Here is a 23469-nt window from a genome sequence, read left to right as displayed (position 1 = left end):
TTAAAAAAAAAAAAGTTTCAGTGGAGAACTGAAACACACAGCGACATCTGGAAGTAAATCTAAAACCGCACGACTCCCACTGTAGCTCAAAATAGTCAAGGACTTGAATATCAAGAGGCCTGACCCTTAAGTCAGTGTTAACTTTGCTCTTGCACTACTCTTGGAGCAAGAAAATGTCATTGAACTACATCAAATCTAAAGGGAAAAGTATAATGTGTACAGTTGATGTTGGGGTTTAGGCCCTGGTAGGCTGAATCTGATTGGCGGTGGTTTTTAAACACTGATAGACTGTCTATGATGTACGGTTTGGAGACTGTGGCTCTGTCTAAAACACAGGAGGCTGAGCTGGAGGTGGCGGAGATGAAGATGCTGAGATTTTCGAGATTTTTTGAGATTGTTCGGATTTAGATTCTGGTAGACTGAATCTGTTTGGTTAATGTTGGTTTTTAACAACTGATGTGTTGGTGTTCAGCTTTAGGCACTGGTAGACTGAATCTGATTTGCTGGCATTGACTTTAGGCTCTCGTAGGTTGAATCTGATTGATGTTGGTTTTTAAACACTGGTAGACTGTCTGATTGATTGTTCGGATTTAGACTTTGGTAGACTGAATCTAATTGGTTGGTTTTGGGATTTAGGCTCTGTTAGACTGAATCTGACTGGATGGTGTTGGAGTTTAGACTTTGGTAGACTGAATCTACTTGGTTGGTGTTTGGATTTAGGCTCTGGTAGACTGAATCTGACTGGTTAGTTTTGGATTTTAAGCATTGGTAGACTGATTGGTTGGCGTTTGGATTTAGACTCTGGTAGACTGATTCTGATTGGTTGGTGTTGGAGTTTAGGCTCTGGCAGACTGAATCTGATTGCTGGGTGTTGAAGTTTACGTTCTGGTAGTCCAGGCTCATTGTCACAGACTTCTGATTTCCAGGTGAATTATTTTCATAGTCTGTTCCATCCTAAAACAGTAAACACAACAGAATTTTAAGAGAATTTACTACTAAGCAATATTCCTAGAAACATAAACAAATAATTGAATCCCACAAATGGCCAGGACCCACTGGCAGGCCCAACGTTTAACACACATTTCTATGACCTAAAAATAGCTCAGCCAGTTTGCATTGAAGTCCCTGTAATTACTGAATAATAAGTCTTAGCATGTAATAAACCTGAAATTTTAAGGGATTAAGATGAATTGTATCCTGCTTGAAGAAAAACACCTCATTTTATTTGCTCTTTCATTAGCTTTTATCTTTAGCTCCATAATTTAAATGTTTGATTCATTTGACATCTAAATGTTAATTAAGCTTCATCAACTGTTTCATTTATTTACTTACTTATTTTTTTAAGTACCCCAATAAATGAAGAGATCAGAGGCTGGTATTGCTTCTTACTTCTTACTTCTAAACTTATGGATGCTACTCAGTGGGTGAAAGTGGGAAGTGGTGCTCTTCCCCATTTAAAGTACTGGAAATATCTCAGGTACATCTAACGGTTCTCCTATTACTCCTATTACTTCATCAACTCTGGAGGATTTGCTAGCAAGAGAACTCCAAGGATGGATTAAGAGCTTAGAGTTTGTTATTACTTCAAAGTAAGATTGGTGGTAACTTTTGCTGCTTTTCCTCACTTTAGATGCTGAAAATGACTTCAATATAATTGCAACTGCTCATCTTACTTCCAATGCATCTCTTATGTCTGTATAACAATGCTGGCGAAAGAACTTTTGAGGCGCTACATCTCAGGAATGTTATAAGCTGTATTACTATATAAAGCTTTCCTTTTCTGTGCAAAACCTTGAACTGCCGCTATGCATAAAAGGTGCTAAATTTACCTTGACTTGACTAATATTGGTGATTTTAGAATAAATTAAACATATATTAAGCTGATAACTAGCTTTTTGAGTATCATTTTTTCATGTGCCTGAAACCTGTTTATAGTACTCCATAAGTACTCTTTTGGCCATTCATCTAGTCAGTAGGCATTCATTTGCTCATAAAAACACTAATATTTGAATAATAATAATAAAAAAACACATTCAAATAACAAGCAATAGTTTTATGAATTTGAAAGTGTTCATGTAATCTTTTCCAAACCTCTTCTCGAGGAAGTCTAGTGTTATTTGTAGTTATCATCCTATACCTGGTTTGGCTAATCTGTGCTTATTTGTGTTAAATCAAGCAATGGAAGTTAACAAAACAATGTGACGGCTAAGGGCATCCAGAAAATATCTGGAACCAAAGTTTGTCAACTTTTCTCTTTTTTGGAAAATAAGATAATTAATTAATTAATTTGTTTGTTTATTTGTTTATCTTTTTTCACGTGAAGCCTTTATTACATGCACTATGTTGACAAAAGTATTGGACACATCTCTTTACCCTTGAGTTCGGGTGTTTTTTCAGTCGAATTGCAACAGGTGTATAAAATCAAGCACCTACCCAGGCAGTCTGCCTTTACAAATATTTGTGAAAGAATGGGTGGTTCTAAAGAGCTCACTGAATATGTGAGACTGGTACTGTAATAGGATGCTACCATTGCAACAAGTCAGTTCATGAAATTTCTTCCCTCCCAAATATTCCACGATCAACTGTGAGTGGTAGTAATGAAAAGTGAAAGTGTTTAGGATCCACAGCAACCCAGCCATGACCTGTCAGACCACACAAAGTGCATAAAAGCCACCAAAACTCTGCTGAATCATTCATTCCAATCCTCCTCTGGCATTAACATCAGCAAAAAAAACTGCACCAAGAGCTTTATGGCATGGGCTTCCATGGCTGAGCAGCTGCATGCAAGCTTTACATCACCAAGCACAATGACAAGCATCGGATGGGGTGTTGTAAAGTCTGCCACCCCTGGAAACGTATTCTGTGGAGTGACTAATCACGCTTCTCTGTCTGGCTGTACATCAAAACATTTTGGACAATTGTAGCTTCCAACTTTGTGGGAAAAGTTTGGGGAAGAACCTTTTCTGTTCCAGCATGACTTCAACCCAGTGCGCAAAGCAGCTCCATAAAGGCCTGGCTGGGTGAGTTTGGTGTGGAAGAGCTTGAACGGCCCTCACAGAGCCCTGACCTCAACCCCAGTAAACACCTTTGGGATTAACTAGACCAGAGATTGCGAGCCAGGCCCTCTCATCCAATATTAGTTTCTGACCATTCTGGATGAATGGGCAAAATTCCCACACCCTTCCCAGAATAGTGAAACCAGCAAAAGGGGGACCAATTACTTATTAATGCTTGTGGTTTTAGAATGGGATGACATTAAAGCTCCTGTAGGTGTAATGTGTAGGTGTCCCAATACTTTTGTTCATGTAGTGTATATATTTCAGAAATATAGTGAATATCCCTGAGGAAAGTTTATGTGTTGGCCATTTCATCAGATATCTATCATATCAATGCACGGTGTGGGTTTATATTATAATTATTAAGTTTAGCCAGTTTGTTACAGTGTATCACTTCCTTTTACCTGTCAGTGAGGAAGCACCACCATAAGACCACCACTGGTCAGATATTTGGGAGTGCACCATTCTCAGCACTGAAGGAACACTAATCCGTTAAAAATCCGACTAATAGCTCAGATTAATAACTCAATCGGAACACAATACATCCATGTACATACTACTGGAATAGTCTAGTCCAATTGATGCCTTTTGGAAGGCAATTTCTATCTGATTAAACAAGGTGGGTAATCCTGTAAATAATCCATTAATTAGAAGAATAATATTCATGTAAATGCATGTATCTACAGGGCGATGAGCGTCCAGCTTATATGTCTCAGAACACGACATCTTCCTCTCTGCCTTCTTTAACAAGGACATGTGAACGACGTTTTCCTGAGTCTGACACCAATTAAAAACACAAGCACTGCTCACTGCTGCTCATCTCACTCGGACTCTGACTCTGACTCACGTGATGCTCGCTGTCATGGTAACACTTACTCTAAGTGGTTTTCCAGACATACAGGTCATTTTGGATTGGACCATATGTAGAGAGCATGTAAACGGAGATATTCATCAGATTGTTGAGTAGTGTGTGAATACAAACACCCCAGTCTTAATCTATAATCGGAATGTATTAAATCGGACTGGCAAAAATAGAGTGTGTGGCATTACAGTTTTCACCTGAAGTGCATACCCTGGCTATGTTATTAGACCAACTTAAATTATTGGTACACTGAGTTAGAAACTACTATAGTTGACCTTTTTCATGCCCAGTTTGTATGAGCCAACTTCTTGCCCTTTATCTATGGTCAGCGTCTGACCCCAGACTTGGATATTTGGACTGACGTGGATAAACCCCAGCAACACTGCTGTGTCTGATACATAATCAATAACTGAATACCTATAAAGTGAGCCTATGTGCTCAGAGTATTCCATACACTCGCAAGTCAGCATGAGCAAATAGAAAATTTAAGCACCCTTAAACCTGGTCACCTACCTCAGCACTTCCTGTGAGTGGCCCACATGAGTGGTGAGAGTTGACTAAAAACACACACAGAAGAAAGCACAAGTGTTAGTCTGTGTTTGTGCACCTCTGGATTTGTGTACATGTACATTTATTTTATTACCTGAGCCTGAACTGCCTGCAGTGCTCCTCTTTAGTCTGTCATAAAAAACCTGAGACACACCAACAAGAAGGAGCAGGGCAGCACCTACACTCAGTGGGGTGAAGACAGCCAGATAAGGGGCTGCAGTAGAGCTGAGAACTGGAATGACAGGAACATGTCTGTGTTTTTAGAGAGGTTAAAAACGGAATCCTTCATGCATTGAGTGCAAGTTAGTATGTGATGTTTGTATTAAACAGACTGTACTGTGGATCCAGACCTGTTTCAGATGTACTGTGCTGGTTGAGGAAGTGTGTGTGTTACAGGATAGTTGAGTGGAGGTTTAAAAACACTGGAAAACGGGAAGTTCCGATGCAGGAAGGTTTATTAAGTCCACAGCAAAAAAGTGCACGGTGTTCCAAAATCCCAAAAATAATTAATTCAAAAAGAAAAATGAAAATAAAGGGAAAACAAAATAAACTGATCAACTTGATACAAACTCATATCAAAAAATGCCTTCAACCATGGCCTTTCAAACAGAACTGCACGCCAAGCCAGCTTCACCCTCACTAACCAAACATGCGAGTTCTCCATTTTACCAGCCCCTTAACCTACTGGATTCAACCAACCACAGGTAAGTTTGCAGGTAAGTTTTAAAACGTACAAATTCAAATTATATTTATACATTTTACTTTAGTTAATCTATTTTATTATTTAATCAATATTTTAATATAAATATAAAACATTTAATATTAAACTCAAGCATGGGAGATGGAACACTCCACTTATAGGACAACCCCAAGACTACATAACCCACAAACCCCCTAGGCTCGGATCCTTTGACCTGCAACAGGCTGCTGCCATGCTGGAACAAGCAGGTAAGTCAAACTCATCTCAAAACAACGTTATTTCAAATAAATAGAGTCATAGATAAATTGGTCATTCTCTACACCATCAGTTGGCCACCCTGAACAGTGCAAGATAATCACAATTGTTTTGATTTGCAGAGTCTCAAAAAGGTCTGCCTGGTGTTTGCCCCTGCAGCCATGTGGGTAACAATAAAAGAGTCTTTAAAACTTGGAGGTTGTCTTGTGTTTTTGTCCCTTACAATAGCTTACAGCATGGAACGGATGAGAGCTCCATTACATTTCCTCCCCCCTTCTGAAAATGGCACATGCAGTCCAGTGCCATAACCAAAGCTCCGTAGTCCAATCAATGGGAGCCTAGCTCACAGACCCACCTATTCTGCATCCTCTGGAACGCTGGACAGGAAATCGGCTACCTGGTTTGAAGACCCAGGCCGATATCGAACAGCGAACTTGAAAGGCTGCAATCAAAGATACCACCGTGTAATACGAGCATTTGAATCTCGCATCTTTTCCAGCCACTGCAGAGCCCAATGATCAGTCTCCAACAGAAAAGACCTCCCTAAGAGATAATATCTCAGGGAGTCCAGTGCCCACTTGATGGCCAGGCACTCCTTTTCCACCGTGGAGTACCGCTGCTCCCTTGGAAACATCTTACGACTCAGAAAAGCAACAGGCCTGCGCTGTCCTTCCACCTCCTGCAGTAACACCGCTCGCTCCCAGGCCAACACCTGAAGCATCAGTCTGCAGGATGAACGGCTGATCGAAATCTGGGCTCAGCAGAACAGATTCCCCACACAGTGCGCTCTTCAGGTCCTGGAACACCTCCTCACACCGCTCCGTCCAGACCACCTTGTTGGGAGCTGATGTCCTGGTCAAATCTGTCATGACAGAGGCTCTCGCAGAAAAGTTAGGTATAAACCTGCGATACCATCCCATCAATCCCAGGAAGGATCTCACCTTTTTCTTAGTTGTTGGGGGACTGCAGTTGCGAATCGCTTCCACGTTTTCCAGCTGCGGACGAATCACCCCATTACCAATGACAAAGCCCAGGTAGCTGATCTCTTTCTTTGCCAAAGCACATTTCCTCGGATTAATAGTCAGCCCGGCCTCCTTAATCGCGCCAAGACCTGCCGAAGATGCTCACAGTGGTCATCCCAAGTTCCACTAAAAATGACAACGTCATCAAGGTATGCTGCAGCAAAAGATTCTGTTCCCTTCAATAATCTGTCCATAAGTCTCTGAAAAGTTGCTGGCGCCCCCTGCAGGCCAAATGCCATGACCCTAAAATGGTAAAGTCCATAGGGGGTCCTAAATGCAGTGAGTTCTTTCACTTTATCTGTTAGTGGAACCTGCCAGTAACCTTTACATAAATCCAGAGATGTAATAAACTTTGCTTGTCCCATCCGCTCTACAAGATCATCAATTCGAGGCATAGGATAGGAGTCAAACTTTGAGAGGGCATTGATGTGTATAAAATCAATGCAAAACCTAATAGTACCATCCTTTTTTGGCACTAGGACTACACCACTCACTTGTAGAAGGTTCAATAACACCCATGGAGAACAATGTCCAGTTCTTGTTTCAGAGCAGGGAGCAAACGTTCAGGAATGCGATAGCTCTTTTTTTGTGCGGGGGCATTTTCGATGAGAGTGATGTCATGGGGGACCACATTAGTATATCCTGGTTTTTCCTGAAACAGATCTGGGTCCAGGAGCTCCTTCAGCTGCTGTTGCTGGAATGACTGTAGATGAAGCACATCCACAGCCTGTGAGCTGCTACCGGTAGGAAAGTACTGCTCTGTTGGTTCCTCCTCTTCCCCCACAGCTCGCACATACAGGTGCGTCTCCACCGACTCTGATCTTGGATGGAACTCTAAGGAGATTCACATGAAAGATCTGCTTAGCCCGCTCCGGCATACCTCATATGGCCCATGCCACTTGGCCAAGAGCTTATTTTCACTGGTCGGCAAAAGTAACAGCACCTGCTGGCCTGGAGACAAGGATCTCTCCCTGGCATTACGGTCATACCAGGCTTTCTGGTTCTTTTGAGCTTTTGTCATGTTCTCCCAAGCCAGTGATGTCATCTGCTCTAGACGTTCCCGCATCTGGATTACATACTGGACCACATTCTTTTGTTCACCATGTGGACCCTCCCAGAGCTCCTTCAGCAAGTCAAGAGGCCCTCGTACTGGTCTCGAGAACAACAGCTCAAATGGAGAAAATCCTAAGGATGCCTGGGGTACCTCCCTGTATGCAAACAGCAGATATGGCAACCACTGGTCCCAGTCCTTTCCCGACAGAGATGAACCTGCGAAGCATAGTCTTCAGAGTTCGGTTAAATCTTTCCACTAAACCGTCTGTTTGAGGACGGTAGGGGGTGGTCTTAATGCCTTTAATACCCAGCAACTGATAGACCTGTTTAAGAAGTTGAGAGAAAATTGGTGCCCTGATCTGTAATAATTTCTCTGGGTACCCCGACTCGTGAGAGCAACTGAACTAAGCAGTTAGCAATCTGTCTTGCCTTTATATCTCTGAGAGGAAAAGCCTCAGGGCATCTTGTGGCATAATCACAGATCACAAGGATGTACTTATTCCCACTCTTACTCCTCTCTAAGGGCCCCACTATGTCCAACCCTATTCTTTCAAATGGTGTATCAATTACCGGAAGATTTTGTAGCTGAGCATGGGTGACTCCTCTCCCCGAGGTAAGCTGGCACTCTGGACAGGTTTTACAAAATTCACACACATCAGTATACAATAATGGCCAACTACAACGGCTACCAATTCTTGCTAGTGTCATTACTGTCCGCCTGAGAGGTACTGGCACAGCTAAGGACTCAACCCCACCCTTTACGTGGTACAGAATGCCCTTTTTCAAGACATCGGCCAAAACCTGTGGCTTTCCCTGCCTCACTCCATCAACCTCTGACACTTTCTGAAACCAACCCTGCAGTGTAGGATCTACCTTCTGCAGCTGGACTATGTCTTCTGGAATTTGCATATCTATAGTAACAGGTGGTGCTGGCAAAACAACCTCACTGCTCAATTCAGTGCCCCTGACTTTCTCTGCACCTCTCACTTCTGGACTTGGGGACTTTTACTGGCTCACTCTCAATCACAGAGTCAGCAAAAGGCAACTCTCTCCAACTATCGTTAATACCCCGCGCTCTTGTTACTACATTACATATTTTTACCTGTGAAATCAAATCACCCAAAATGGGAAGGTCCTGGCCCAACACCACTGGATGAGGTAAATTGGCAGCTAATGCAACTGGCAAAAAAAAAAGGTTTGACCATTGACGGTTAGAAAAATTTCTACTGTGTTGTAAACCTTAACATCCCCATGTACACAACAAACTTTAACTGGTACCTGCTCACTCCCTTCCGCCTTAGGAACTAAGCTCTCTAGGACCAAAGTTTGTGTACTTCCTGTATCTACTAGGGCCCGGGCTGCCTGCCCATTAACAAGGACCTGAACAACATTCTTGGGTGTCACCTGAGCAGATTGTGGCAAGGATGGTCTTGGCACATAAGATAGTACTGTTTTTAGCTTTCCTAGCCTGACAATATGGCTTGGTGTGTCCCTTTTCCCCACAACAGTAACATTTCACCTCCTGTTTACTAGACTTATCTAGCTGCCTGCTAAATGCCTTACTTTTACTTTGGGTATGACCATGAACCCCACCATCCCCAAAAGACTTACTTTGAGGTCTTGGAGTCCACTGGCTAAAGCTATGTCCCGTGGTGCTTTTCCGTGCCGAGATGTAGACCTCTGCCAGTCTGGCTGCCTCCTCTGCTGTTCCAGGGTCATGCTCCTTGATCCACACTGCCATGTCTGGGCTCACCATCCTCATGAATTGCTCTAGGATGAGATGAGATTTCTGACATTTGTTGAACAGTGTGTTCCTCTGGCTTGGTCCATTTTGCAAACAGTTCCTTGAGTCTTACATACAACTCCCGTGGTGTCTCATCAGGCCAAATGTCAGTTGCTCGGAACCTTTGCCTATAAGTCTCTGCACTGATCTCATATTTTTTTAATAATCACCTCCTTCACTTTTTTATAGTCATTTGTATAACTAATGTCCATTGCCACATAGGCACTGCGGGCCTTGCCTGTCAGCAGGGGCACCAGACGTATGGCCCAGTTCTCTCTTGACCAGCGACATGCAGTTGCAATTCTTTCAAATGTTGCTAAAAAATGTTCCACATCACCTTCAGTCAATGGGTGGAGCTTTGGTTCCTTAAAGTCCCCCATTGGCCGCATTCTCTGTGGTGAGACTGGTCTACTACAAGCCGCCTCACTTCCTTGTTCACTAGAGGCTGGGATGCTACTCTCCACATGGCCCTGGAGCTGCTGGAACTGGTGCTGGACACTTCTCCACCGCTGCTCATGCCTTGCCTCCACTTGTGAGATCCTTTCATCCCGTGCCACCTGGGACTGAACCAGCACTTTTACCATACTTGCCAGTTCTGCAATTATCCCCTCTGTGGAGGTTGCTGGTCTTACTGCTGCCTCACTTTGCATGGAATCCTGCGCTGCAGCTGTTCCTTGGGCTTCTGAAGATCTCTGCCCCATTGCCTGTTCCAGCTCCCATCTTTCTACTGCTCCTCTGTCTTGCTTGGACTTCTGTGGCATCTTTACTTCCGGATATTCTCAGCTGAGGCCGATCCCGCTTCTGACACCAAAAACGTTACAGGATAGCTGAGTGGAGGTTTAAAAACACTGGAAAACGGGAAGTTCTGATGCAGGAAGGTTTATTAAGTCCACAGCAAAAAAGTGCACGGTGTTCCAAAATCCCAAAAATAATTAATTCAAAAAGAAAAATGAAAATAAAGGGAAAACAAAATAAACTGATCAACTTGATACAAACTCATATCAAAAAATGCCTTCAACCATGGCCTTACAAACACATCTGCACGCCAAGCCAGCTTCACTCTCACTAACCAAACATGCGAGTTCTCCATTTTACCAGCCCCTTAACCTACTGGATTCCACCAACCACAGGTAAGTTTGCAGGTAAGTTTTAAAACGTACAAATTCAAATTATATTTATACATTTTATTTTAGTTAATCTATTTTATTATTTAATCAATATTTTAATATAAATATAAAACATTTAATATTAAAACATTCCTACTGCAACACTACTATTTGGAACCATGAAAGCTGGTCCCCCTCCCCCTGCTCAAGCATGGGAGATGGAACACTCCACTTACAGGACAACCCCAAGACTACATAACCCACAAACCCCCTAGGCTCAGATCCTTTGACCTGCAACAGGCTGCTGCCATGCTGGAACAAGCAGGTAAGTCAAACTCATCTCAAACAACGTTATTTCAAATAAATAGAGTAATAGATAAATTGGTCATTCTCTACACCATCAGTTGGCCACCCTGAACAGTGCAAGATAATCACAATTGTTTTGATTTGCAGAGTCTCAAAAAGGTCCGCCTGGTGTTTGCCCCTGCAGCCATGTGGGTAACAATAAAAGAGACTTTAAAACTTGGAGGTTGTCTTGTGTTTTTGTCCCTTACAATAGCTTACAGCATGGAACGGATGAGAGCTCCGTTACAGTGTGACTGAATGAGGTGCAGCAGAGATGATGGTTGGCCATACATTCAGAACTATATATTCAAAACAAAGACAGTAAAAACAGATTATTTCATACATTGTACTTAGATTAGTTGACCATTTTATCAGGTATTTTTGTTTCTGCAGAATTTATCACCTCTCACCCCCTCACCCTATCACCCCACCCACCACCCCCTTTCCACCAATGGAAAGTGACCACCAGAGAATACATAATCAGTACAGCTCTATTCGTAAATTCTTCCAAATCACCTGGGAATAGCTTCCAAAGAACTCGCTATGAAGACCTTATAAATGCACATTTCTAAGATTGCTTCTGAATGATATGCTTCTATGTACTACGGCATTGTTAATCACTTAAGAAGGAATAGATCACCAGAGGGAGGGTGTTATTCATATTCTCATTCTCCTTGATGGTGATCTTTTAGAGATGTTCCTCCCCTGAGGCAACAGGAGCTACAATATTGAGCAGATTACGGGAGTGAATTCCAGGGGGAATTTACAAGGTCCTTGAAAGATAGGATACAGAAGTTTGTTTGGGTTATCCATTACTGGAACAGCCAAGTAGTGAAGACCGATCCCAATCTCCATTCTGCTTGATCGCCAAATAAAAATAGGAGGTAAAACTGTAAAAGCTAATCTGGGACTGGATGGACAGGAATAATTTAGGTGAGTTCACCGTCCCATGGAACTCATCTAACCCACCGTGGAATAATTTGACGGAATGGACAGAAGGATCTCGTTCTTGTTTTGGTCGGACATCCAAGAAATTGATCCTTTGAGGAAACTTATATGAGATTAGCAGCAACAGGCATATGAGGTTGTGTAGGGGGTCCCAAATGGGATTATGAATATATGGATCATTGTCTGGTGACATGGAGTAAAAGGAAAATTGAATGGGATAAATGTGTCATCCTTAATAATAATAATAATAATAGCACCTTTCACAAATCTAAGGCCGCTTCACATAGCAAAAAAAAAAAAAAAACTATACGGAGGAGGAAGAAGAAAAATGTCCATTAAACAGAAAAGTCAGATTTAAAAGAGGAAAGAGAAGAGCCTCCCTGAGGGATTGAGGAAGAGAATTCCAGAGTTTGGGGACCATGGCACTAAAGGACCTCCCTCCCAAGGTGGAAAGTCTGGTGTGGAACAGCAAGTGCGTTATTGCTAGAAGACCTGAGAGAGCGAGAGGGAGTGTAAGAGGTCAGCAGTTCTCTGAGGTAGGGGGGAGCAAGATTATGCAGAGCTTTGGAAGTAAGATTTTAAACTTTATACGGGACGGGACCAGCAGCCAGTGTAGCTGGGAGAGAATGGGGGTGATATGAGCTGAACGCTTAGTGTGGGTGAGAACTCCAGCTGCAGAGCTCTGAATGTACTGTAGCTTTTGGATAGACTTTACAGGGAGACCAACAAAGAGGGAGTTACAGTAGTCAATACGGGACATAATGAAGGCATGAACCAGAGTTTAGGCATCTTTATCAGACAGGAGCAATGTTACGTAAATGAAAGAATGCAGTCTTGGTGAGGAATTTGAAGTGCAGATCAAAATTGAGTGATGGGTCAAGTAAGGCAAGGCTCTCAATTTACCGGTCGATCTACTTTCCCACCCTCACCTATGGTCATGACCTTTGGGTAATGACCAAAAGAACAAGATCGCGAATACAAGCGGCCGAAATGAGTTTCCTCCGCAGGGTGTCTGGACTCACCCTTAGAGATAGGGTTAGAAGTTCGGTCATCCGGGAGGGATTCGGAGAAGAGCCGCTGCTTCTCCACGTCGAGAGGAGCCAGCTGAGGTGGTTCGGGCATCTGGTTAGTCACAGGCAAGTCCACCCGGGAGGAGACCCCGGGGAAGACCAAGGACACGCTGGCGTGACTATATCGCCCAGCTGGCCTGGGAGCGCCTCAGAATCCCCCTTGGAGAGCTAGAGGAAGTGGCTGGGGAAAGGGAGGTCTGGGCCTCATTGCTTAGGATGCTGCCCCCGCAACCCGAACCCCGGAGAAGTGGAAGATGATGGATGGATGGATGGGTCGAGTAAAACACCAAGATTTAAAACCCTTAAAAGGGAAATCAGGGTTAACAACAAGACAGAGTCAAGTATTAATGTACTAACTTCAAAGAGTCTGACTTCCCTGGTCCCTTCAGCTCCTCCTCAGCATACAAGGCCATTACTGAACATTTTGACTTCAGGGTTGATTAACTCAGAGAGTGAAACCAACACGGATTCTGCTGCTAGTCCTCTTCCTGACTCTGACTCTAATTCTGATGTAGAGAATGTGACATCCTGTAATTCACAGCAGCAGAATATTGCTGCACCTTTTTCAATTCCTGGCAATGTGATAATGCTTATAGCACCTGATCTTACTGTAATAAAACAGATAGTTTCCAGTCTTCCATCCCTACACATTCCAACCACACAAATGTGCTGATTCACTGCTGAAAATTACTCCCAGCTCTCAGATCCAGATTATAGATTGATCTTATCTCATGTACTAGGGTCAGAATAAGGGGTAATAAGTAATAACAGGCAAGGGGCATGTGATTATTGTGGGAAAGAGGGGCAGTGGATCAGAGAATGTAGACAAAAGTGCTCTGATGAGTCAACCTCAAAAATCAAAGGATCAGACAGGAGGCCCTAAAACACACACCGGACAACCTGTTGTCTGGAAACCGGTGAATGCATAGGGCTGCCCACAGAATGCACCCCAGGTTGTTGAAGATGCATCTAATTTGATAATGCGTTCTAAGACTCTTATTTCTGGTGATTTGACGCTTATGGAACTGTATGTAGATTGCAAAAGGTTTAGTTTTCTTGTAAACACTGGGGCGGCATTATCTTCAATCAGTGGTAATGAATATAATGGGCCAAAGTGAATTCTGTGGGAGTGACTGGGGCCAATTTCATGATCAAAAACACCTCAGATGTCAGTAAACTGTCCAAAAGATCAGGGAATCTCTAATTCATTATAAGCAGAATACAAGGACCATGTGGGTCTATTACATTGTGAACTGTATAAAGCAAAGTAAATGAACTTGTCGTACCACCTGCACAATCCAATAACACACACACACACACACACACACACACACACACACACACACACACACACACACACACACAAACACACTGTTGTAGACTTGTGTTCAGCCGTTTTCTGGATCCTAGTCCATGAGGACACTCAGCCCACTTTTGCTTTCAGTTTCAAAGAAACACACTACACGTCCTGCCTAACTATACACAGTCCTCTGTACATGCGTGAACATTGCAGGGTCACAGCAGCTGTGCACTCTGTTGAAAGATCTTCTACCCCTGCCACGGCATTGGTCCCTCTGTTGTCTGAACATGTCTCTAATCGCTCTCTTGAATACACTGGCAATGCACCTGTTGATTCTTTTGTTTAAATTTGGACTATTTTCATTTGCATATGTTGGGCTCTCTGTAACATTATTCCATGTGCTGCATGCTGACGCAGTTCTCAGTAGTCACAGGTTAGTTGACTTGTGGAGTAAATGCCCGAGCAAGCTCAAATCCTAAACAAAATTTGGGTAGGCTGGGACTTTTCCTGTACTAACTAAGGCTTGTTGCAGGTGTTTCACCCAGCCCTGGTGGTGGACACTCCATTTTAAGAGGGGAATGAAAGGAATTCTCGGGGCGGCACGGTGGCGTGGTGGGTAGCGCTGTCGCCTCATAGCAAGGGGGGCCTGGGTTCAATTCCCCGGCCAGGCGACCGGGGTCCTCTTTGTGTGGAGTTTGCATGTTCTCCCCGTGTCTGTGTGGGTTTCCTCTGGGTTCTCCGGTTTCCTCCCACAGTCCAAAGACATGCAGTCAGGCCGATTGGACGTGCTAAATTGCCCCTAGGTGTGAGTGACTGTCTGTGTCTGTCTGTCTGCCCTGCGATGGACTGGCGACCTGTCCAGGGTGTATCCTGCCTTCCGCCCGTAGACTGCTGAGATAGGCTCCAGCACCCCCCCACGACACTGACGGAGAAGCGGCTTAGAAAACGGATGGAAGTCTGTGAACGTCTTGACCTTCAAGTACATTTCTTGGCAGCCACGTCTTGTTCAGCTGTGGTTTCCTGTTTCTTTCACGCCTCGGCTCATCTGCATATTGCTCTGAGAAATGTTTACCTCTGTACTGACCACCAGCAGCCACGTCTGCTTTTAAGTGTACAAAAAGGCCCTTTTGTCCCAAGTAACTGAGCGTGTTGTGGACCTTTTGATGCATGTTTATGTGTGTGTCTTTGCTTCTTGTGCTCTCTTGGAGCCCCGAAGGAGAACAAGCAGGCAGGTCAAGGTGGGATCAGAAAAGCAGACAGAGACACTAAATTCTTACAAGCTGTAAGAATTCACTAGCCCAGGGCTCAGCTGCAAACAAAATAATCTGCTGTCCTAATCTTTCTAAAACATTTTAACAGTAAATGGTCTTAAACATTGGAGTTAATGTAGAACTGCTGATTTACCCTTTAACCCTACATTCTGGTGCCCCAGGCGCAATTTAAGGTGGAATGGGAGGATTTAAACAATAAGCCTGCTAATGAGAAGCGACTTCAGCCTCATAAAACGTCGAACATTGAGAGACATTTCACAAGAAACTGTTGCTTTTGCAGAAGTTTCCACCTAGAGATGTGAGAAAAGCGGTAATAGCTGAGCTAATTGTTCATGTTTACTACTAATAACTAACATTGCATCGCCTTCAATATTATTGCACTTTCAGCTCACAGGCATTCAGACAATCTCTGAAAGATATCTATAGTTAAAAAGATGCTAAATTTAGCAGGTGCTGGGCACATTTTTGATCAGAAATTAGCCAAAATGTAGAGATAATAACAGAAATTTCATATCTTTATCATTCACATGTCGAACAATGGCATATTTGAGTAGCCCAGGGTCTCCTGAAAATAACAACATAGGGCATGTGTGACTGTCACATGTGAATACTTTATAATTGTAATTATAATTGACCCAAAATAACAAAAACAGTCACAAAAATTGTAGCGTTCTAAGGGTTTTGGTATTCTGTGTTGAGAAAATCCACGTTACGATGTGTTATTCCTAATTATTTTGATCGAACACGTTTATTTTGAGATTTAAATGTACACATTCATTACATTGTTCTTCAGATTTCTACTTTAAAACCTGAAAACGAAGCATAAAACTGGTGAAGGTCAAAGTTGAAGGGGAAGTGAGACTCAGTGTGGCTTATTGGTGGTAAAACATTGTGATGTCTAGGAGTCCTGTGTGGAACATAACTGGGGTAAAAAATGTTGGGTTGTTTTCGGGGGCTGAGGAGCTGATGGAGCGAAATCAGGCAGTTCAACCCTTCATGACGTCCACAGTGAACACAGAATAGAAACCATAAGGTGAGAAACTCAAACAGCACGTACCCTTAATCACGTTCAGATGGACTAAAGTAAAAGGGTCTCGTCCCCCACCACGCGCCCCCCCCCCCCCAAAAAAAAGAGAGAAAAAAGAAAGAGAGAAAAAAAGAGAGAGTGTCACTTTATGTTACTGATTCTCATCAAAAAACTGAACAAGGGAACTCTCATCCTGAGGGTCAATCTGTAAGCTAAAAAAGCTCATTCAAAAATGCTGGAAAATATCTTACCTGTTTTGTCGGTGGAGACGGTGGGAGGTGGTGGTGAAGACCGGGTGGGGTTTGATTGAGTTCTTTTTGGTGGCTTAGGAGCTGATGGAGAGAAATCAGACAGCTCAACCCTTCATGACGTCCACAGTGAACACGGAATAGAAACTATAAGCTGAGCAACTCAAACAGCACGTACCCTTAATCACTTTCAGATGGACTAAAGTAAAAGGGTCTCGTCCTATTGTCTCGATTCCACAGCCGTAATCTCCTGCATCCTCCATTCTGAGGTCACGGATGGTCACTACCAACTTTTTCTGCTCTGTGTTGTCATTCATAGTGATTCTGTCTGTATATGTCCAGGAGTCATTCCCATTAGATTTTACAAGAGTCTCACAGTCTGTATAGCCTCCCTTACAGAAATACTTGGTGTAAGATTCATATCCTTTACTATAAGGACATGTGATGACAGCGATGTTTCCCTCTTTTCCTGTCTCTGTGATCTCGACATGTAGCATGCCACTCACAACTGCCACAAATTGAGAGAACAGACACACTTTAATATGAAAATGCAGCAAACGCAGCCGTTTTTCTCAGTACTTGTAAAGCTCCTTCATTAAAGCTCAACCATTAAATGAAACACAGGCTTATTATTAACTTCACTAGTCATCTTGCTATGATGCACAGACATATGTATTTCCTTACTCTATCTAAAGAACAGCTGAATAACTTTCTGACCTGAGAGGAGCATGACGATGGTGACTCTGAGGCTCCTCATTGGGCTCCTTCACTGTTCTCCTCACGAAGCAGAGTTATGACTGAGGCTCCTGTTGGATTCGAACAAACTGATCTTCAACCAAGCTGTCCTTTGGTCTCCTTCTAGAGCATTTTATCCATTGTGCAGATTTCCGATGGGCTAAGAGGCTGCAGTTTGCTTCATCTGATCTTGAAGGAAACGCCCTCCGAGCACAGAGAGCATGTTGAAATAAAGACATTTGCTTCTGTGTGTTGGTGAGTTCCTGTCGCTTGTGTCCAGCACATATCTCCACCCCTTTCTCACATCCTCTACATCATGTGTGGTTTTAGTGGGCTAAGGTTAACTTTCTAAGTTAAACTGTAGTTTCAGTATCTATATGAGCAGTGCAGCCCACAATAAACCCACCCTGCTCTATCAGAGACCATCTGCCGAATAGTCTCTGCTTGAAAAGTGATACAGAATATTGAAAATCTTCTCTTCTATTTTAGAGACAGTTTTCTGGGTTTGTGTAGGACATTCTGAAGATACTGAGTGAAGTATTTGCTGATGAGGAAAGTAGAGACCACTAGGGGGAGCGCTACACCTGTAATATACACTCCCTGGCCACTTTATTAGGTACGAGCAAAAGGTTGGACCCCCTTTTACCTTCAGAGCTGCCTTAATTCTTCGTGCTACACTTTCAACAAGGTGTTGGAAACGTTCCTCAGAGATTCTGGTTGGTTATTTGAGTTCCTGTTGCCTTTCTATCATCTGGAACCAGTCTGCCCATTCTCCTCTGACGTCTCACATCAACAAGACATTTTCGTCCACACAACTGACCGCTCACTGGATGTTTCCTCTTTTTCTGACCGTTCTCTGTAAACCCTAGAGATGGTTGTGTGTGAAAATCCCAGCAGATCAGCAGTTTCTGAAATCAGACCAGCCCGTCTGGCACCAACAATCACGCCACGTTCAAAGCCCCTTAAATCCCCTTTCTTCCCCGTTCTGATGCTCGATCTGCACTTCAGCAAGTTGTCTTGACCACCTCTACATGCCTAAATGCAGTGAGTTGCGGTCGTGTGATTGGCTGATTAGCTATTTGTGTTAACAAGCAACTGTACAGGTGTACCTAATAAAGTGGCCGGTGAGTGTATATGACCCCAAAGAAAATACTACATATGTAATGACTTATTATCATGTTTTGATGTACATTTCTCTATTGAATGTATGTTGAAATTGTCACTACTATATTCAGTGGCTCATGTATGCAAGCAGCAAGGAGTTCATGCACAAGTAATACCTGTCATATATGTGGAATATGTAGGTTTACAGTTATTAACTATAGTTATTGACATTATCATCCCCTCCACCATCAATGGAAAGAGATGAACAAATGGCCACTACTTACCAGGCACTATTCGGCTGGTGGTCCACAGTTCTGACACTGACATGGTGTCAGTATAGTGTTGGTGCCAGTTTACTTGAAAGGTGCCTACATAACACATTCATAGCATCTCCCATAAACACTTCATGATGTGTTCGTTAATGATTAAATCAACATTCATTAAATATTGTTTTACATGATATTTATATGGACTGATGTTTTTTTTTTTCAAAATAAAAGTCCTCTCTTTTATTTTGAAAAACTATATATATATTCAGTGATACAACTCATTTCTGGACAGCCAAAAGCCTTTTGGTCATTAAGTGCTTTGACAATTGTTTATTTTTTAAAAATTTGCATTTTTGGACTTTAAAATTCTCCTTTATGTTTTCCTTAAAACTTATAGCGCTGAAGGGTTAATTCAGCAGTCGATATATTGTTGAGGAAAATGTTATTTATGCTACGTTTAACCCTCTTTAATACTAACACCCCTAGTGATGTTCTTCTTTATTGGAAAAGGCCCATGTGGAGAAGTGTCTATGAACCCAGCAGTGTTGCCGGGTTTTCACACACATTGGTATCTCTGCTAGGTTGAGAGTGGAACGCCACCCACTGCAGAGCAGATGGCAGGAGTCACACCAAATGAATCCCACCCAATTCTGCTCACCCAATCACTTGAGTTCAGTCTTCATCCATAGGCACGCCTCAAGTAAGCACAGAGTGGCTCCAGTAAGCAACGCAGACGAGGATTTCTTATCACTCAGCACCAACACATCACAGTCACATGTCTCATTGGGTCTGAGCCCTGAATCGCCCATGGCTCCTTTACTGGAATGTAAACCTGCCACCCAACTGGTCATTTGTGGCTTAGACTAGACAATTCCATACTGAAGGACGGTCAACACGAACTGGATGGACCTCAGTCTCTAACTGCCCACCAGAAAGGTGGAACTAGAAGGGAGTGTCACTATTTAAATAGTATCTGCTCAGTGGTGGGCTTGTGATGCTTTTATGTTGGCGGGCTGATAAAACTGCATTTGTATCTGCATGGTAGATGTATCTGATAAGAAGGCCAGTAAGATGGTAGAAGGTAGATGGACCTAGTGTGTTAACCGGTTTGATGAGGTGTGATCAAAGTTTTGCATACAAGAGTTGGGTTGTCAAACATGCAGCCTGGGTTAAGATTAAGATTAAGTGACCCTTATTAGTCCCACAACAGGGAAATTCCACCTCCACATTTAACCCATCCGTGAAGTGAAACACCACATACACTCTAGTGAATAGACACACACACACACACTAGGGGGCAGTGAGCACACTTGCCCGGAGCGGTGGGCAGCCCTGTCCACGGCCCCCGGGGAGCAGTTGGGGGTTAGGCGTCTTGCTCAAGGACACCTCAGTCATGTGCTGTCAGCTCTGGGGATCAAACCGGCGACCTTCCCTACCCGCCAGCGCTGGAGCTGGAACCTGCCCAAAAACGAATCTTATCCAGCCTTCCAGATGAACATAGAAACCATGTCTGGACCACAATTTACCATTCAACCAGTTCATTCTTAGCAATCATCTCAAAGCTCAGCTTCTACAGTATTTCTACTGCCACTTTCTCTAGATTGCTGTATTTATTGACATCATTATTAACCCCCTAAAAGTTTTATCTGCCGATACTGGTACAGATTCCTCTTTTTATCATTGATGCTGTTGGTACTGTGTTTAAGTTTGTCTTCCTATCACTAAGCATATCTCCAATGGAGGCTAAAGCTGAGCTGCTGTGAGACTCCTGCACTTTTTCACCTGCACACTCTTGTTCACAGAGTGTAATGAGAGACACTGGGCTCACATCCGAGGTCCGAGTATCAGTTGTGAAGGTCATGGCTTTAACATCTTGTGGACTGTGCCGCTGACCGTGACGATGCTCGGTTGGACAGTTCAGTATAGCAGTCTCTGAATTTCTGAATCTCTGAAACGTATTTTCTGGTTGGCAGATTATACCTGGGCTCTAAGAGCTCCTACAGGCTGCAAAATCCAACATGGTCCACTTCCAGACAGTTGTTGGTCATCGAGTATAATGAAGTTCAGCCCACCATTCTGCGATCCCTCCAGCCTTTGGGTTGTCTGCTGGAAGTGTATCGCGTTTCTGGAAAGCATCAGTAAGAGTCACTGCCTGGTAGTCAGCAAGAGTCCTGGTTCTCTCTCCCATGAAAGATCCACCAATGCTTGATTAAACTAGTTGTATTGTCCGATGCAGCCGTACTGCCACCCCTCAGCATGCTGGTTAATGTACATTACAAGCAGCGGTCTTACTTTTTGTTATTTTCAGACTAAAATATCTTCAATCAAATGACATGTCAGTCAAACCAACTACTAATACTATTTGCTCGCTCAGTTACAGACTGAAGTTGCTGTGGGCTCATGGTAAGATGTGTAATGGACAGCAGTGGACAGTAACTGAGTAACTGAGTAAATGTAATTAGTTTCTGTACTTTTAGTATTTTTGGTGTGTCTGTACTGAGGTTTCTCCATTTCTGGGCGTCTTTTTCCTTTCAGTCCACTACATTTCAGAGTCTAATATCCGACTTTTTCCTCCTACATTTTGAGAAATCTGTCGTTCCTTTTGGTTTCTGTGTGTATAAAAACGTCACATGTCAAAACGAAAGAAGCACAAAGCCAGAGCACCAATCAGAGCCCAGCGGTCACTTTGTTTAGAGCTGGTTTTGACCTGTTGGTCAGACCGACCCAGTGCAACACGCGGTTCAACGTCAGCGCAGCAGCGTAAAACTTTGGGAGAGTCTGTTCAACATAAATGATGAACTAACCTAACTTTGTGTAAATAGAACTCAATATAGAAATATGTCCACATATGCAGTCGAGACTGACGCGGCTTTTTTCTGAATTTCTACAAACACCATTTCATTTTATAGTAAATGAGTTTGGGCTGGTTTATGTTTATGAACAGACGCCTACAGATCAACATAGTAAAGGAGCTCATCTGTGATCCTGAGTTTAAAGCCAGTTTTTATTCAACTTAAACTTGGAACTAAGTTGTAAATAAATCTGAAACTGAAACTTTGCTTGTGTGTAAAAAGTGATTTCAGAGCCACTCGGTTCTCCCTGATGGAAACTGTTTACCTTCAGTGTTTTGTGCTTCTGATCATTTTAATAGACGTCAGCGTCACTAATTAATGACGTTCTTTTAAAAGACTGGTTTACCAAGAGAGACGCTGGAGGACTTTCACCTGAAATGAGTTCATGAAGCCAGTCTGGTTATAAAAATGATAACAGGACCAGATCAGAGCCAGAATTACTCTTTTAGTACTTTTACTTTATACTTAAGTACATTTGAAGGTAAATACTTTAGTACTTTTACTCAAGTGGAGGTCTAAAGGGAGGAACTTCTACTTTTACTTGAGGAATATTTTACCTTGGGTGTCTCTACTTTAACTCGAGTACAGGGTTTGTGGACTTCGTCCACCACTAGTAATGGAATCTGGATCAGCATCGACAGCTGTTATGTTATGGCAGGGCTTTCAATGCAAACTATCTGAGCAGTTATTAGGTCGTAGAAGCGTGTAATAAAACCATGGGCCTGCTGATTAAAGGGGCTGTTATAATGTCTGATGATAAATAACTTGGCAGAGCATTGCTAAGATCAGTTAGCTAGCTGTGCTAGCTTTTATTAGGTGTCAGCTTATCACATTAGTCAGAAAAAACAGGACTGCGCTCACATTTGACCACCGCTGGTGCTGCTGCTGCATCATCAAATCAGCCACTGCTTTCTTTTTTTCCCCACTTTATTTTAAACTTCATAGTAACAATGTGTGCTATCCGGTGTCGACCAGAGGTTCCCCTTCTGAGTCTTGGTTCCTCTCAAGGTTTCTTCCTCTGTTAGGGAGTTTTTCCTTGCCACTGTTGCCACTGGCGACACTCATGGGGGCTCGGACCCGGATTTTCTTTTCTTTTCTTTCTTTCTGTAATACTGATTGTTCTGTAAAGCTGCTTTGTGACAACACCTGTTGTAAAAAGTGCTGTATAAATAAAATGTACTTGTTTGCTCTCTCTCTCTTTCTCTCTCTCACTCTGTGCCCACCCCCCCGTCTCTTGCTTTTCGATGCTTAAATATTATGTGGTTTTTATGGTGTTCACCGGGGTGCATGCAAATATAAATTTGACTGCTCCCCGTCCACCTTCTCAGTCCGTCAGTTATAAGTCTTGAAAAGTAGACTGTAAACTGTAAATGGCCTTGAAGCACGGGTACACCTCACCGGATGTCCGTCTGTTTGTGTTCCAGCATGGAATCCTAGATCTGCAGATACTGGCACTCAGTTGGACTGAGCTCCGTTTAACTTTTATTAGAGAGTCAGGCTCAGTACTCCTATTTCAGAAACAGTTGAAAATGACTCCTAAACTCTTAATTAAACCATCTTTTCTCAATGTGTTTAAATGGATCTTTATCATTATTATACTTTAAACTATAATTCATCATTAGTAGCAGTTGTAATATTGTGTGTGTCATATATATTTTCCTTCCGAGTTACATTTGCAGCTGTAAGGACAATTTTATGTATTGTTAATTATTAACGCTATCATGTTAGACAGGTAGCTGCAGGCATCATCCAAAAGTCATTGGACATCACAGCCACAACATTTGCCTGTGACCTAAGGACTTTCCAGGAAGATATGCAGAGCAGGAGTAGTTGTAAAAACCTTTGTAGGTTTTAAAGCCTTTGTTTATATAAATGTTATTAGAGGTGCTGCAGTGCTATAAAACTCATTTGTGA

The 23469-nt window shown here is 42.8% G+C and overlaps 1 protein-coding gene across 1 annotated transcript; it reads right to left on the bottom strand.

Annotated features, from left to right (window-relative positions):
• Nucleotides 1-15575: 15575 nt before the first annotated feature.
• LOC108415943 (CMRF35-like molecule 1) lies at nucleotides 15576-17539 on the bottom strand. Its single transcript, XM_037543307.1, has 4 exons — nucleotides 17313-17539; nucleotides 16774-17103; nucleotides 16599-16679; nucleotides 15576-15610 (listed from the first exon to the last, which is right to left on the bottom strand). The coding sequence occupies exons 1-4, from the start codon at nucleotides 17350-17352 to the stop codon at nucleotides 15576-15578; spliced, it is 486 nt and encodes a 161-aa protein (XP_037399204.1). The 5' UTR covers nucleotides 17353-17539.
• Nucleotides 17540-23469: the final 5930 nt, after the last annotated feature.

The sequence above is a fragment of the Pygocentrus nattereri genome, chromosome 12 (assembly GCF_015220715.1).
Source record: "Pygocentrus nattereri isolate fPygNat1 chromosome 12, fPygNat1.pri, whole genome shotgun sequence".
Lineage (NCBI taxonomy): Eukaryota > Metazoa > Chordata > Actinopteri > Characiformes > Serrasalmidae > Pygocentrus > Pygocentrus nattereri.
The sequence above is the reverse complement of the archived record's forward strand: the minus strand, read 5'-3'. Positions and strand labels throughout refer to the sequence as shown.